The sequence below is a fragment of the Mustelus asterias genome, unplaced genomic scaffold (genome assembly GCF_964213995.1).
Source record: "Mustelus asterias unplaced genomic scaffold, sMusAst1.hap1.1 HAP1_SCAFFOLD_221, whole genome shotgun sequence".
Lineage (NCBI taxonomy): Eukaryota > Metazoa > Chordata > Chondrichthyes > Carcharhiniformes > Triakidae > Mustelus > Mustelus asterias.
Genome location: NW_027590205.1, coordinates 623,531 through 636,968, shown reverse-complemented (window position 1 = coordinate 636,968; position 13,438 = coordinate 623,531). Strand labels below are relative to the sequence as shown.

General features: G+C 45.4%; 1 protein-coding gene across 1 annotated transcript in view; it reads right to left on the bottom strand.

Moving 5' to 3' along the window:
* The window catches only part of LOC144485819 (uncharacterized), a 124,193-nt gene that overhangs the window by 32,626 nt on the left and 78,129 nt on the right, over nt 1–13,438 (bottom strand). The window contains 1 exon segment of the mRNA XM_078203899.1: nt 7,487–7,529. Within this exon segment, the coding sequence (XP_078060025.1) occupies nt 7,487–7,529 (43 nt within the window).

Here is a 13,438-nt window from a genome sequence, read left to right as displayed (position 1 = left end):
GTAAACTGAGAGACCTCTTATTTTTTAACTGTTCCATAATTCGATATTACCCCATGAGGGGAAACATCCTCTCAGAATCGACCCAGTCAAGCTCCCCCAGGATCTAATATGCTTCACCAAGATCACCACTCATTCTTCTGAATTCCAATGGGTAAAGACCCAACCTGTTCCACCTTTCCTCAGAAGCCAAACCCCCTCATCACAGGAGTCAGCCGAGTGAACATTTTCTCATCTGCTTCCAATGAAAATGTGTCCCAGCTTAAGTAATCCTGAGCCGGAAAGCAGGCAGACACAATGTTGTGAATTTCTATCCTGGACTGAGAGTGATGGGTTTTGGAAACTCATTTTACATGGGTTAGAAGGGGAGGATTTACCCACACCAAACTGCAATCAAGTGAATGTTTAACAAAAACAAAGTGCTGGAAAATCTCAGCATGTCTGACAGCATCTTTGGAGAGAGAATAGAGCCAACGTTTCGAGTCTGAATGACTGTTTGGAGAACGGTCATCCAGACTTGAAACATTGACAGAAGTGAAAGACCTGATGGGCCGAATGGCCGACTCCTAATTCCTGAGGTGAAACATGTCACCATGGTTGTGAACAATCATGTTCAGCCTCGGACAATTATCAGGGAGAGAGATGGAGTCGGTGGCTGGGGAGTGAAGTTTGTAGCAAAGACTGAAACCAGTGGCTTCAGTCTTCCCAATATATAAAATATCTGTTCATCCAGTACTGGATGTCAGACAAGTCAGGACAGTGTGTTTAACGTTTTTTAAAAAAGTTTATCATGTCACGAGTAGGCTTATATTAACACTGCGATGAAGTTACTGTGAAAATCCCCTAGTGTGTGAGACTTGAAGGTGAATTTCGAGGTGTTGATTCACACTTGTGATCCTGGTCCTTCCAGGTGGTGGAAGTTGAGGGTTTGGGAGATTCTGTCAAAGCTCCAGCTGAGTTATAGATGTGTAAAATCCCTCTCCTCCTGCCATCACCAGCACCTCCCCCATCCCCCCACAACCTCACCTCCTGCCATCACCAGCACCTCCCCCACCCCCCCACAACCTCACCTCCTGCCATCACCAGCACCTCCCCCATCCCCCCACAACCTCTCCTCCTGCCATCACCAGCACCTCCCCCATCCCCCCACAACCTCACCTCTTGCATCACTCCCCATTCTCTCCCACTGTCTTGAACTCTCCTTAAGTAGAGGCCTGAGTCTGTACAGACCCAGACTGGGTGGTAGTTTCCTTTCCCTGATGGACATTAGTGAATCAGCTGGGTTTTTATGATAATCCAGCACTGTTCATTAGTATCAGACAAATGACCAGATTCATTCAGCTCAATTTCACAAGCTGTCTTTGTGTTTTTGTGGGTTCTCTCTCACTCCTGTTTTTTTGTTTTAAATCAATTTCACAGGGTTTTAGAAGAGGAGGATTTACAGTCAGGAAACTGAAACCAAACATCACACCAGGAGCTGACAGAGGTGTATCATTTATCGTAACTTGAATATCATTTAATATTAAACATGGAAGGAAAAAGCACTGTTCACAGTGAGGAGAAACCATACACGTGTTGTGTGTGTGGACGAGGCTTCAGTCGATCATCTGGCCTGTCGAGACACAAGCACAGTCACACTGGGGAGAAGCTGTGGAAATGTGGGGATTGTGGGAAAGCGTTTAGTTATCCATCTGACCTGGAAACTCATCGACGCAGTCACATTGGGGAGAGACCATTCACCTGCCCTCAGTGTGGGAAGGGATTCACTCAGTCATCCAGTCTGCTAAAACACCAGCGAGATCACAATGGGGAGAGACCATTCACATGTTCTGAGTGTGGGAAGGGATTCACTCAGTTATCCAATCTGTTAGGACACCAACGTGGTCACACTGGGGAAAGGCCATTCACCTGCTCTGTGTGTTGGAAGGGATTCACTCAGTCATCCCACCTGATGACACATCAGCGAATTCACACTGGAGAGAGATCATTTACCTGCTCCGAGTGTGGGAATGGATTCATTCAGTTATCTGATCTGCTGAAACACCAGCGAATCCACACTGGGGAGAAACCATTTACCTGCTCTGTGTGTGGGAAGGGATTCACTCAGTCATCTCACCTACTGAAACATCAGCGAGTTCACACTGATGAGAGACCTTTTAAATGCCTGAACTGTGAGAAGTGCTTTAAAAGTTCTGTGGAACTGACATCCCATCAACGGGTTCACTCTGACGAGAGACCATTTAAATGCCTGGATTGTGGGAAGTGCTTTAAAAGTTCTGGGGAACTGGTGACCCATCAACGTATTCACGCTGACGAGAGACCGTTCAGATGCTCTCGTTATGGGACTGGGTTCAGGAAATCATCTCAGCTCACCGTACACCAGAGAATTCACACTGGGGAGAGGCCGCTCACCTGCTCTGTGTGTGGGAAGGGATTCAATCACTCATCCAATCTGCTGAAACACCGGCGCATTCACACCGGGGAGAAACCGTTCTCCTGCTCTGTGTGTGGGAGGGGATTCACTCAGTCATCCCATCTGCTGAGACACCAGCAAGGCCACAAGTAACAGGTGATTTTGCTGTTAATCACCTGCAGGTCTGAAGATTATTCACTGGAGTCTGGTCCTGCTCTTGCTAATAAACACCAGGCCGGTTATAGGTGTAAATATTCTGGATAAGAGTCAAATAAATCAGCTTTGTGTTAAACACAGTGTGTTGTGTCTTTTTAATATCACTAATAGAAGTTAATTCCTTTTGAAAGGTTCTCCCTCTCCCCGTCTCTGCCATCCTCACCTCCAACAAGTGTGAGTAGCTCCATCGCAGTTTATTTTTTACAGGTCAGTAGCTGAGAGACAGGCTCCACAGCAGCTGTCCCCCTGAGGGAGCGTATTGGAAATGCCAACAGCACCCTCGCTTTCCTCAGTGCCCGTCCCCTTCCCTCCCTCCCCGGCAGCACTGAGCCTTTCCCAGCATGCATTTCACACTGACTGATCATTAATTGGCCAGTCTGAAATCACATTCCGGGGCCGATTGCACCCACTTCCAGGCTCTCCCGTGTGAGTGTGCCCGACAGATGGAAAATTCAGATCTTGGTGTCAGATTTAACAACAGGATGAGTTTCTGACCACATATCCACACCATCACTAATACCAAATATTTCAATCTCCATAATGTCAGCAATCTCCACCCCACCCCAGCTCATCTGCTGCTGAAACCCTCACCCATGCCTGTGTTTCCTTTAGACTTGATGATTCCAGTACATTTCTGAGCAGCCTCTCACATTCACCCCACTCCCACATGGAAACGTGAGATCATCCAAAACTCTGCTGCCTGCCGGCTTTCTCACACCAAATCCCATTCACCCATCTCCCCCCACCCCTGCCTTGCTTACTGACCTACACCGGCTTTAAGTCAAGTCATGCCTCGATTTTAAAATTCACATCCTTATTTTTAATTTCCTCCATGACCTTATCCCTCTCTATCTCAGTAATCTCCAGTTTCACAATTCCCTGAGTTCATAGAATAGAATCCCTGAAATGCAGAAGGAGCCCATTCGGCCCATCAAGTCTGCACTGATATCAATCCCACCCAGGTCCTATCCTTGTAACCTCACATAATCCCCCTGACACTCAGGGCAACCCCATCCAGAACTGTTTCCCATAACCCCAAGTATTTACCCTGCTAATCCCCCTAACCTGCACACCTTGGGACACTAAGGGGCAATTTAGCTTGTCCCCCAGATATCTGCACTCTTCTCATTCAGGCCTCTTGCGCATCCATGGTTTTAATTACACCGTAAGAAGTCTCACAACACCTTCTTACTGACTTCTGACAACTGACTTCTTACTGTGCTTACCCCAGTCCAATGCCTGCATCTCCACATTTTAATTACACCACCATTGGTGGCAGGGTCTGAGTGTGAAACTCTGAAATTCCCTCCCTAAACTGTCCATCTCTCTCTCTCGTAATTCAGGATCTGCCTCTCAATCAGGCTTTTGTCCATCCATCCTAATATTATGCTCTGTCACTCATAGAATCCCTACAATGCAGAAGAGGCCATTTGGCCTATCGAGTCTGTACCGATATTCTGAAAGGGAATCATACCCAGGCCCTCACCCTATTCCTGTAACACATTTACCATTTCTAATCCATCTAACCTGCACATCTTGGGACACTAAGGGGCAATTTAGCATAGCCAATCAACCTAACCTGCACATCTTTGGACTGTGAGAGGAAATCCAAGCACTCAGAGGAAACCCACACAGACATGGGGAGAGTGTTCAAACTCCAGACAGATAGTCACCCAAGGCCTGAATTAAACCTGGGTCCCTAGTGCTACGAGGCAGCAGTGCTAATCATTGTCATTTTTTTCTTCATGAAACTCCTCTGAAATACCTTGGGGTGCTTTCATTCCCAGTCTTCTCATTTCCAGATCTATCAGTAATGAACTTGCTGCCGTCTGGAACAAAACTGTTTTCACCACTAAGGCTCCGCTGTGATGTAATAGTCTCTATGACATCATTGCAGCAGGAGTGGATGACATCATCAGAGTCCATTGTTTCTGAATGATCCACATCAATAACAACAGGAAATACTCATCAAGCTGAGCACATTATCTAGGCTGACACTGCAGTCTGACATTGAGGGACTGCTGTACTCTGACACACACTGTCCTTCACATGGAGCTTGTGGAGCTCTGACTACAATCTTACAATCCTTACAGAGTAGTGGTGACAAAGGACTGAGAGATTGTAAATGTTACATCCCTGTTCAAGAACACAGCAATTACAGAACAATCAGCTTAACATCAGCGGTGGGGTAAATGAAACCAATAATCTGGGACACAATCAACTGATACTTGGAAAAGTATGGATTACTAACTCCAGCATTTTCTGTTTTTAATACTGAAACTTCCCTGAATCTCTAGGCTGGGAGAGACACTCTGGAAGGTACGAGGAGCTGGGACTTGTCCATGAGAGTAACTGAAGGTATGAGAACTGAAATAATCTAGAGTTAGAAAGGAGAAAAGATCCAAAAACAGAACTGTCGGTAACAGGACATCAATTGGGCGGCACGGTAGCACAGTGGTTAGCACTGCTGCTTCACAGCTCCAGGGTCCCGGGTTCGGTTCCCGGCTCGGGTCACTGTCTGTGTGGAGTTTGCACATTCTCCTCGTGTCTGCGTGGGTTTCCTCCGGGTGCTCCGGTTTCCTCCCACAGTCCAAAGATGTGCGGGTTAGGTTGATTGGCCAGGTTAAAAAAAAAATTGCCCCTTAGAGTCCTGATGTGTAGATTAGAGGGATTAGTGGGTAAATATGTGGGGGTAGGGCCTGGGTGGGATTGTGGTCGGTGCAGACTCGATGGGCCGAATGGCCTCCTTCTGCACTGTAGGGTTTCTATAATAAAAAATTAAAAAAAATTAATCAATCAATTAATCCTGGAGAAATCAAGTACTTGACACACTGTGTTTGAAACAAAGTTGATTTATTTAACTGACATCAAGATATTAAACTCCAGCCCAGTTACAAAGATATTAATAATCAGTAGAAATAAACTCCAATTACCAGAATCAACATGGTTCAGTTCTGGGTGTGATTAACAGTGACAGTAAAAGAATAAAACACATTAAGAGGAACAGAGGGTAAATATAAATTATTTCTGCTGGTTTGACAGTCTAGGAATCCGTGGCATTGTCTAAAAGTTTGAAGCAGACCCTTCAGGAGTGAAATGACACAGGAGGCAAAACAGGCCATTGGACACAACTCCAGCTCAGTGTATCTGCTCCAAAGGAGCTTCCTCACATCATTCCTCATTTCAATCTCTCATTGTACCTCTAGTTTCCCGTTCAATACTAACATACATACAGACGTATGAAATAGGAGCAGAAATAGGCCATTCAGCCCTTTATTCTTAGTGCCATAACTGACAGATTAAGAGTGAAAAAATCAACTGTTTAATAGTAAGGGGAAGAGGCAAGTTGGAGATGCTCCACAGTGTTACAGACTGACTTGTTGAATCTGTTTATTCCATCCCATCTCATATTCAGCTGATTGGAAAATGGCTAAAATACTTCAACATGCAGGGATTTGGGGACAATAGTGAGTTTGCTGCTCAGATTAGCTGATGTCTCCAGTCTCCATATTATAAGATGGGTCTAGAAGGACTGGAGAAGATGCAGGAAAATAGACTAGAAAGATGCATGAACAGGCAGTTACACCCAGCAAGAAAGACTGGACAGTCTGTAAATATTTTCTCTGGAAAAGGGAGTGAGGATGATCTGATTAAGATTATGAAAAGGCTCGACACAGTAGACAAGTGGAAGATGTTTCCATTCTCAGACAGATGAGAAATAAAAACAGAAAATGCTGGAAATAATAGCCTATCTCTGGTAGGAGAAAGTGTGCTAATTTTCAGGCCTGGGTGTTGAATGGTCATGGGCCTAAAATGCAAACTCTGTTTCTTGCTCTACAGATGCTACTAGATCTGCTGAGTATTTCCAAAATTTTACATTTTGATTTCCAGCATCTGCAATATTTTACTTGTCTTTGACTGGAGAGCACAAAGAATGCTGAACACATCATCAGAAGGTGTGAGATTACCGTCGGAGCTGTAAACCTTTGGGTAAAATCCCATTATCAAAAGATTATTTCCCAGTTGAATGTGGAAATGGATTCACTCAGTCGTCTCATTTACCAATAGAACAGCACAGTTAGACTAGAGGGACAACACTCAGACACTTCACATGTGCAAAGGCATTTCCTTAGTTTTCCTCAGTGGCTAATACTCTGACTTTAAAAGCTCAAAACATTTGATCCAATGTCAGCATTCTTATTGGCAAGGGGCAGTTTAACTGTTCTGTCCATGGGGAAAACCTGCTGAGATCCTGATGTGTTCACTTCTAACTGTAGATGTTTGTTCTGTTGTCAATCAGACCCAGAACCGAACTTTAGTGGAGAGCCTATGCTCATAGAATCATAGAATCCCTACCGTGCAGAAGGAGGCCATTCAGCCCACACCGACAACAATCCTACCCATGCACTATCCCCATAACCCCAAGTATCCACCCTGCTAATCCCCCTGACACTAAGGGGCATTTTAGCATAGCCAATTAACCTAACCTGCACATCTTTGGACTGTGGGAGGAAACCAGAGCACCCGGAAGAAACCCGCACAGACACAGGGAGAACATGCAAAGTCCACACAGACAGTGACCCAAGGCCGGAATTGAACCTGGTTCCCTGGTGCTGTGAGACAGCAGCGCTTGCAACTGTGCCACCCCAGTCCTTAGTTACTATATCAGTCCTTAGTTCCATATCAATCGATTTAATACATTTGTTATTGTGGCCCAATGGTACCAATCATGTTCAGATCGCAAACCATATTTTCTATTAAACAAAACCAGTGTGAATGGCGGGGTGATTACCCAACATTCTCTGCGGGTGAGAAGGTGCCCTATCCACATTACGGCACCGCCTTGCGCAAACGCGGTACCTGGCTCTGACCGGAGCATGCGCAGTCCGGACTGTGACTGGAGCTGCGAGGAGCCGAAAAGAAACAATGGAGTGAGGTTCAGCAATGGAGCCGCTGGGTGACCGGGGAGGGATAGAAGCAGCGGAGTGGGCTGGGAGGCTTCATAAATATCCCCTAAAGGCTTCAATCCAGAATAAAATGTTCCCGGTCCCGCTTCAATTGGTACTGAATAGAGTCGGAGCTGAGCGGCTCCAGGCCCGGGTTAGCGGCCGCCATCTTTACAGGAACAATGTACAGAAGGGCGCATGCGCTGTGAGCCTGACCCAGTGACCAACTCTCCCGGATTGGACTGGAGTCTCCAGGAATTTTTTTATTCATTCAGGGAATGTGGGAGTCGCTGGCTGGACCAGTATTTATTGCCCATCCCTAATTGTCCTTCAACTGAGTGGCTTGCTAGACCATCTCACAGGGCATTTTAAGAGTCAACCACATCTATGTAGTTTGGAGTCATATTTAGGCCAGACCAGATAAGGATGGGAGATTTGTTTCCCAATGCATCCAGGGAATGTGGCTGCCACTGGCTGGACCAGCATCTATTGCCCATCTTTATTTGCCCTTGAACTGAGTGCACTTCACGGGGCATTTTAAGAGTCAACCAACCACACTGCTGTGGATCTGGAATCACATATAGACCTGACCAGGTCAGGTAGCAGATTTCCTTGGCTCAAGGACATTAGTGAATCAGTTGCTTTTTACAACAATCGACAATGGTTTCATGGTCATTATTCGACTTTCAATTCCGGTTTTTTCTTGAATTCAAATTTCACCATCTGCTGTAGTGGGATTCAAACCTCAGTCTCTAAAACATTCAGGACATTAAAAAAGATATCTTTTGTTGTCATTTTCCTTTGAACATTTCTCTTCACCGGATATAAAAATATTGAAAATGGATAAAAAATGTTTGCCTAACTGTCAATCATTATGCTGTAAGGTGCGGAGTCTTTTTTGCTTTCCAATTGGCCCAGGAAGGCAGTGGGGATGGATGTGTTGACTGATTAGTGGTTGGAGGATGGGCACAATAGAAAAGACGTGATAAAACCTCCAGGAACCATTTAATCACAATTGGCAACTCGGAGGAGAGAATGTTGTGAATTTCTATCCTGGACTAACTGTGATGGTTTCTGTAAATTTACAGAGTGCTGAAAGTGGAGAATTGACATATGGGAAACTCAAATCAAACATCACATTGTGATCTGATGGAGTCATGCAATACATCAGAACCTGAATATTAGCAGCCTCGGAATGTGGAAGGTAACAGTTTTGTTGATTGTGTCTGTGAGAGAAGATTTTGGGTTTCAGTGTGACTGGAAAGGCCCTGAGATTCACAAACCTTGGTTAGACCACATCTGGAGAACTGTGCTCAGTTCCGGGCAACAGGACATAATAGCCCTGGAGAGAGTGTAGAACAGATGGACCTGAGTGATATCTGAACTCCCAGGTTAAATTAGAAGATGAGATTACAAGAAAGTGTCATTCTGGTGCAGGGCCATTCAGCCCATTGGATCCATGCAAGGTGTCTACAGCAATCCAGTCAGTCCCATTCCCCTGCTCTATCCTCATATCTTTGCAGCTTTATTTCCCTGATAGATAATATAGATAACTGATAGATAAGTAACTGGCTATCTCATAGAAGTGGAGATGCCGGCGTTGGACTGGGGTAAACAAGTAAGAAGTTTAACAACACCAGGTTAAAGTCCAACAGGTTTATTTGGTAGCAAAAGCCACACAAGCTTTCGGAGCCTCAAGCCCCTTCTTCTGGTGAGTGGGAATTCTGTTCACAAACAGGGCATATAAAGACACAAACTCAATTTACAGAATAATGGTTGGAATGCGAATACTTATAGCTAATCAAGTCTTTAAGATACAAACAATGTGAGTGGAGAGAGCATCAAGACAGGCTAAAGAGATGTGTATTGTCTCCAGACAGGACAGCCACTTCAGTGGTCACGGGCATTCGGCCTCTGATATTCAGGTAAGCATTCTCCAAGGCGGCCTTCACGACACACGACGGCGCAGAGTCGCTGAGCAGAAACTGATAGCCAAGTTCCGCACACATGAGGATGGCCTTAACCGGAATATTGGGTTCATGTCACACTATCTGTAATCCCCACAGCTTGTCTGGACCTGCAGAGTGGCTGGCTGACCTGTCTGGAGACAATACACATCTCTTTAGCCTGTCTTGATGCTCTCTACTCACATTGTTTGTATCTTAAAGACTTGATTAGCTGTAAGTATTCGCATTCCAACCATTATTCTGTAAATTGAGTTTGTGTCTTTATATGCCCTGTTTGTGAACAGAATTCCCACTCACCTGAAGAAGGGGCTTAAGGCTCCGAAAGCTTGTGTGGCTTTTGCTACCAAAGAAACCTGTTGGACTTTAACCTGGTGTTGTTAAACTTCTTACTATCTCATAGAAGACAGAGGGTGGTGGTGGATGGAAAATTTTCAGACTGGAGACCAGTTACCAGCGGTGTACCACAGGGATCAGTGCTGGGTCCTCTGCTATTTGTGATTTTTATCAATGACTTGGAGGAGGGGGCTGAAGCGTGGGTCAGTAAATTTGCTGATGACACCAAAATTGGTGGAGTAGTGGATGAGGTGGAGGGCTGTTGTAGGCCGCAAAGAGACATTGATAGGATGCAGAGCTGGGCTGAAAAATGGCAAATGGAGTTTAACCCGGATAAGTGCGAGATGATTCATTTTGGTAGGACAAATTTGAATGTGGATTACAGTGTCAACGGCAGGGTTCTGAGGAATGTGGAGGAACAGAGAGATCTTGGGGTTCATATCCACAGACCTCTGAAGGTTGCCACTCAAGTGGATAGAGCTGTGAAGAAGGCCTTTAGTGTGTTAGCGTTTATTAACAGGGGGTTTGAGTTTGAAGAGCTGTGGGCTTATACTGCAACTGTACAGGACCTTGGTGAGACCACATTTGGAATATTGTGTGCAGTTCTGGTTACCTCACTATAAGAAGGATGTGGAAGCGCTGGAAAGAGTGCAAAGGAGATTTACCAGGATGCTGCCTGGTTTGGAGGGTAGGTCTTATGAGGAAAGTTTGAGGGAGCTAGGGCTTTTCTCTTTAGAGTGGAGGGGGATGAGAGGCGACTTAATAGAGGTTTATAAGATGATGAGGGGGATAGATAGAGTGGACATTCAGAGACTATTTCCTCGGGTGGATGTAGCTGTTACTAGGGGGCATAACTATAAGGTTCATGATGGGAGATATAGGAGGGATGTCCGAGGTAGGTTCTTTACTCAGAGAGTGGTTGGGGTGTGGAATGGACTGCCTGCTGTGATAGTGGAGTCGGACACTTTAGGAACTTTCAAGCGGTTATTGGATAGGCACATGGAGCACACCAGGATGATAGGGAGTGGGCGAGCTTGATCTTGGTTTCGGACAAAGCTCGGCATATCGAGGGCCGAAGGGCCTGTTCTGTGCTGTACTGTTCTATGTTCTATGTTTATCTTTCAAGCTTCAAGGAATACAGACCTCGACATTTATTCTCTCTTGATCGGACAACCCTCTCATCCCAGGAATTAACCTGGTGAACCTCCAATCTTACTATATCCTTGTTTAAATAAGCGGATCAAAACTGTGTGCATTATTCCAGGTGAGACCTCACCAACACCCTGTGCAGTTGCCACAAAACCTCCCTGTTTTTAAACTCCAACCCCTTTGCGATAAAGGTCAAAATTCCATTTTCCTTCTTACGTATTGTGGGACCTGCCTGCCAGCTTTTTGTGATTCATGTGCAAAACACCTCGATCCCTCTGTACTTCACTCACCTGCAGTGCCTCTCCATGTAAATAATCTCCCTTTTGATTCTTCCTAGTGAAATACAGGACCTCACATTTCCCCACAGTAAAGTCCATTTGCCAGGTTTTCGTCACCCAATCTATCTATATCCCACTGCAGAATCAAAATATCCTCATCACAACATGTCCTTTCACTTATCTTCATATCATTTGGAAACCTTACATTCTGTTCCTTCTCCAGGTCATTAATTGAATCATGAATTGCGGGCCAAGAACTGATCCCTGTGATACTCCACTAGTTACATCTTTCCACTCTGAAAATGACCCATTTATTCCAACTCTCTGTTTTCTATGTGACGGCCAGTTTTCAATCCATGCTAACACATTTGCACCAATTCCATGGGCCTTTACTTTATGCACCAGCCTCTTATGTGGCACCTTGACAAATGCTTTTTGGAAATCATAGAATCCCTAGAGTGCAGAAGGGGGTCATTTGGCCCATCGAGCAGCTTGAACATCTTTCCCAGGCCCCATCCCATAAGCCCACATTTTTTCCCCACTAGTCCCCCTAATCTAAATCTATTGGGACACAAAGGGATAATTCAGCATGGCCAATCAACCTAACCTGCACATCTTTGGACTATGGGAAGAAACTGGAGCACTCGGAGGAAACCCACACAGACATGGGGAGAATGTGCAGACTCCACACAGACGGTCACCCAAGGCTGGAATTGAACCCTTGTCCCTGGCGCTGTGCAGCAGCAGTGCTAACCACTGTGCCACCCTATGTAAATACACTACATCTACAGATTACTCTCGATCTACACGACCCCTTGCATCCTCAAAGAATTTGAACAAATTTGTCAAACATGATTTATCTTTCATAAAACCATATTGACTAGGTGTTAAATTCACTGGGGCAGCACGGGGCGGCTTGGTGGCACAGTGGTTGGCACTGCTGCCCCACAGTGCCATGGACTTGTGGAGTTTGCACGTTCTCCCCGTGCTTGCGTGGGTTTCCTCTGCGTGCTCCGATTTCCTACCTCATTCCAAAGAAGTGAGGGTGAGGTTGATTGGCCATGATGAATCGCCCCTTAGTGTCGGCAGATTAGGAGGGATAGGACCTGGCTGGGATTGTTGTTGGTGCAGGCTCGATGGGCCAAATGGCCTCCTCCTGTTCTGTAGATTCTATGATTCTATAAACAGGTCTATAGTTCACTGCCTTCTGCCTTTCTCCCTTTTTGAACAAAGGAGTCACATTGGCTGTTTTCCAATCTTCTAATATCCTCCTGGAATTTAGCGAGTTACAAAATATTTTAACCAAAGTGTCCACTATCTCTTCAGCCTAGTGTGCAGTTCATTGGGTCCTGGCGACTTGGCCGCCCTTAGCCGCTGAAGGGAAGGAAGGGAGTCCAGTCTGTACATTCCACACATTGTTAGTCCAGTCAGATAGACATATATCTGTCTGGCCGCCTGCATGGAGATTTCCAGCTCTCTGTGTCCAGGACAGGAAGCAGTGAGCATGGATCTGTCAATCAGCCTCAATCAGCACCTTCAGGAGAATTGGGAGGGTGAATATTAGATACAGCAGAGTGAGAATGGAGGGAGAGTGTGTGGGATGGAGATTTACAGCTTTGAGGAATGAGAGAGAAAAGAATGTTCCATAGAAACTAGAATTGTCTGTTCTGAATTTATATCCTGTACTGACATTGATGACTTTTGTAAACTCCTTTTACAATATCAGAAGGTGAGGATTTACAGACAGAAATCTCAAACCAAACGTCACATCAACATCTGACAGAATCACTCAATTCATCGGGACCTGAATATCATCGGCCTTTAAATCCAGAGGGAGAAATGTTTCTCTCAGCTGTCTGTTTCAAGAGATTTTAAGCATCAGTGCAACTGAAAAAGCACCAAGGCACACACACACCCGAGTGAGAGTGTTCCAGTGCACTGAGTGTGGAAAGAGCTTTAACCAGTTACACAGCCTGAAAATACATCACAGAATTCACAGCGGGGAGAGACTGTACCCACGTTCTGTGTGAGATTTAACTGATTGTTTAACCTGGAGAGTCACAAGGACACCCACACCATGGAGAAACCATGGAAATGTGGAGACTGTGGGAAGGGATTCACGGTCCCATCTCGGTTGGA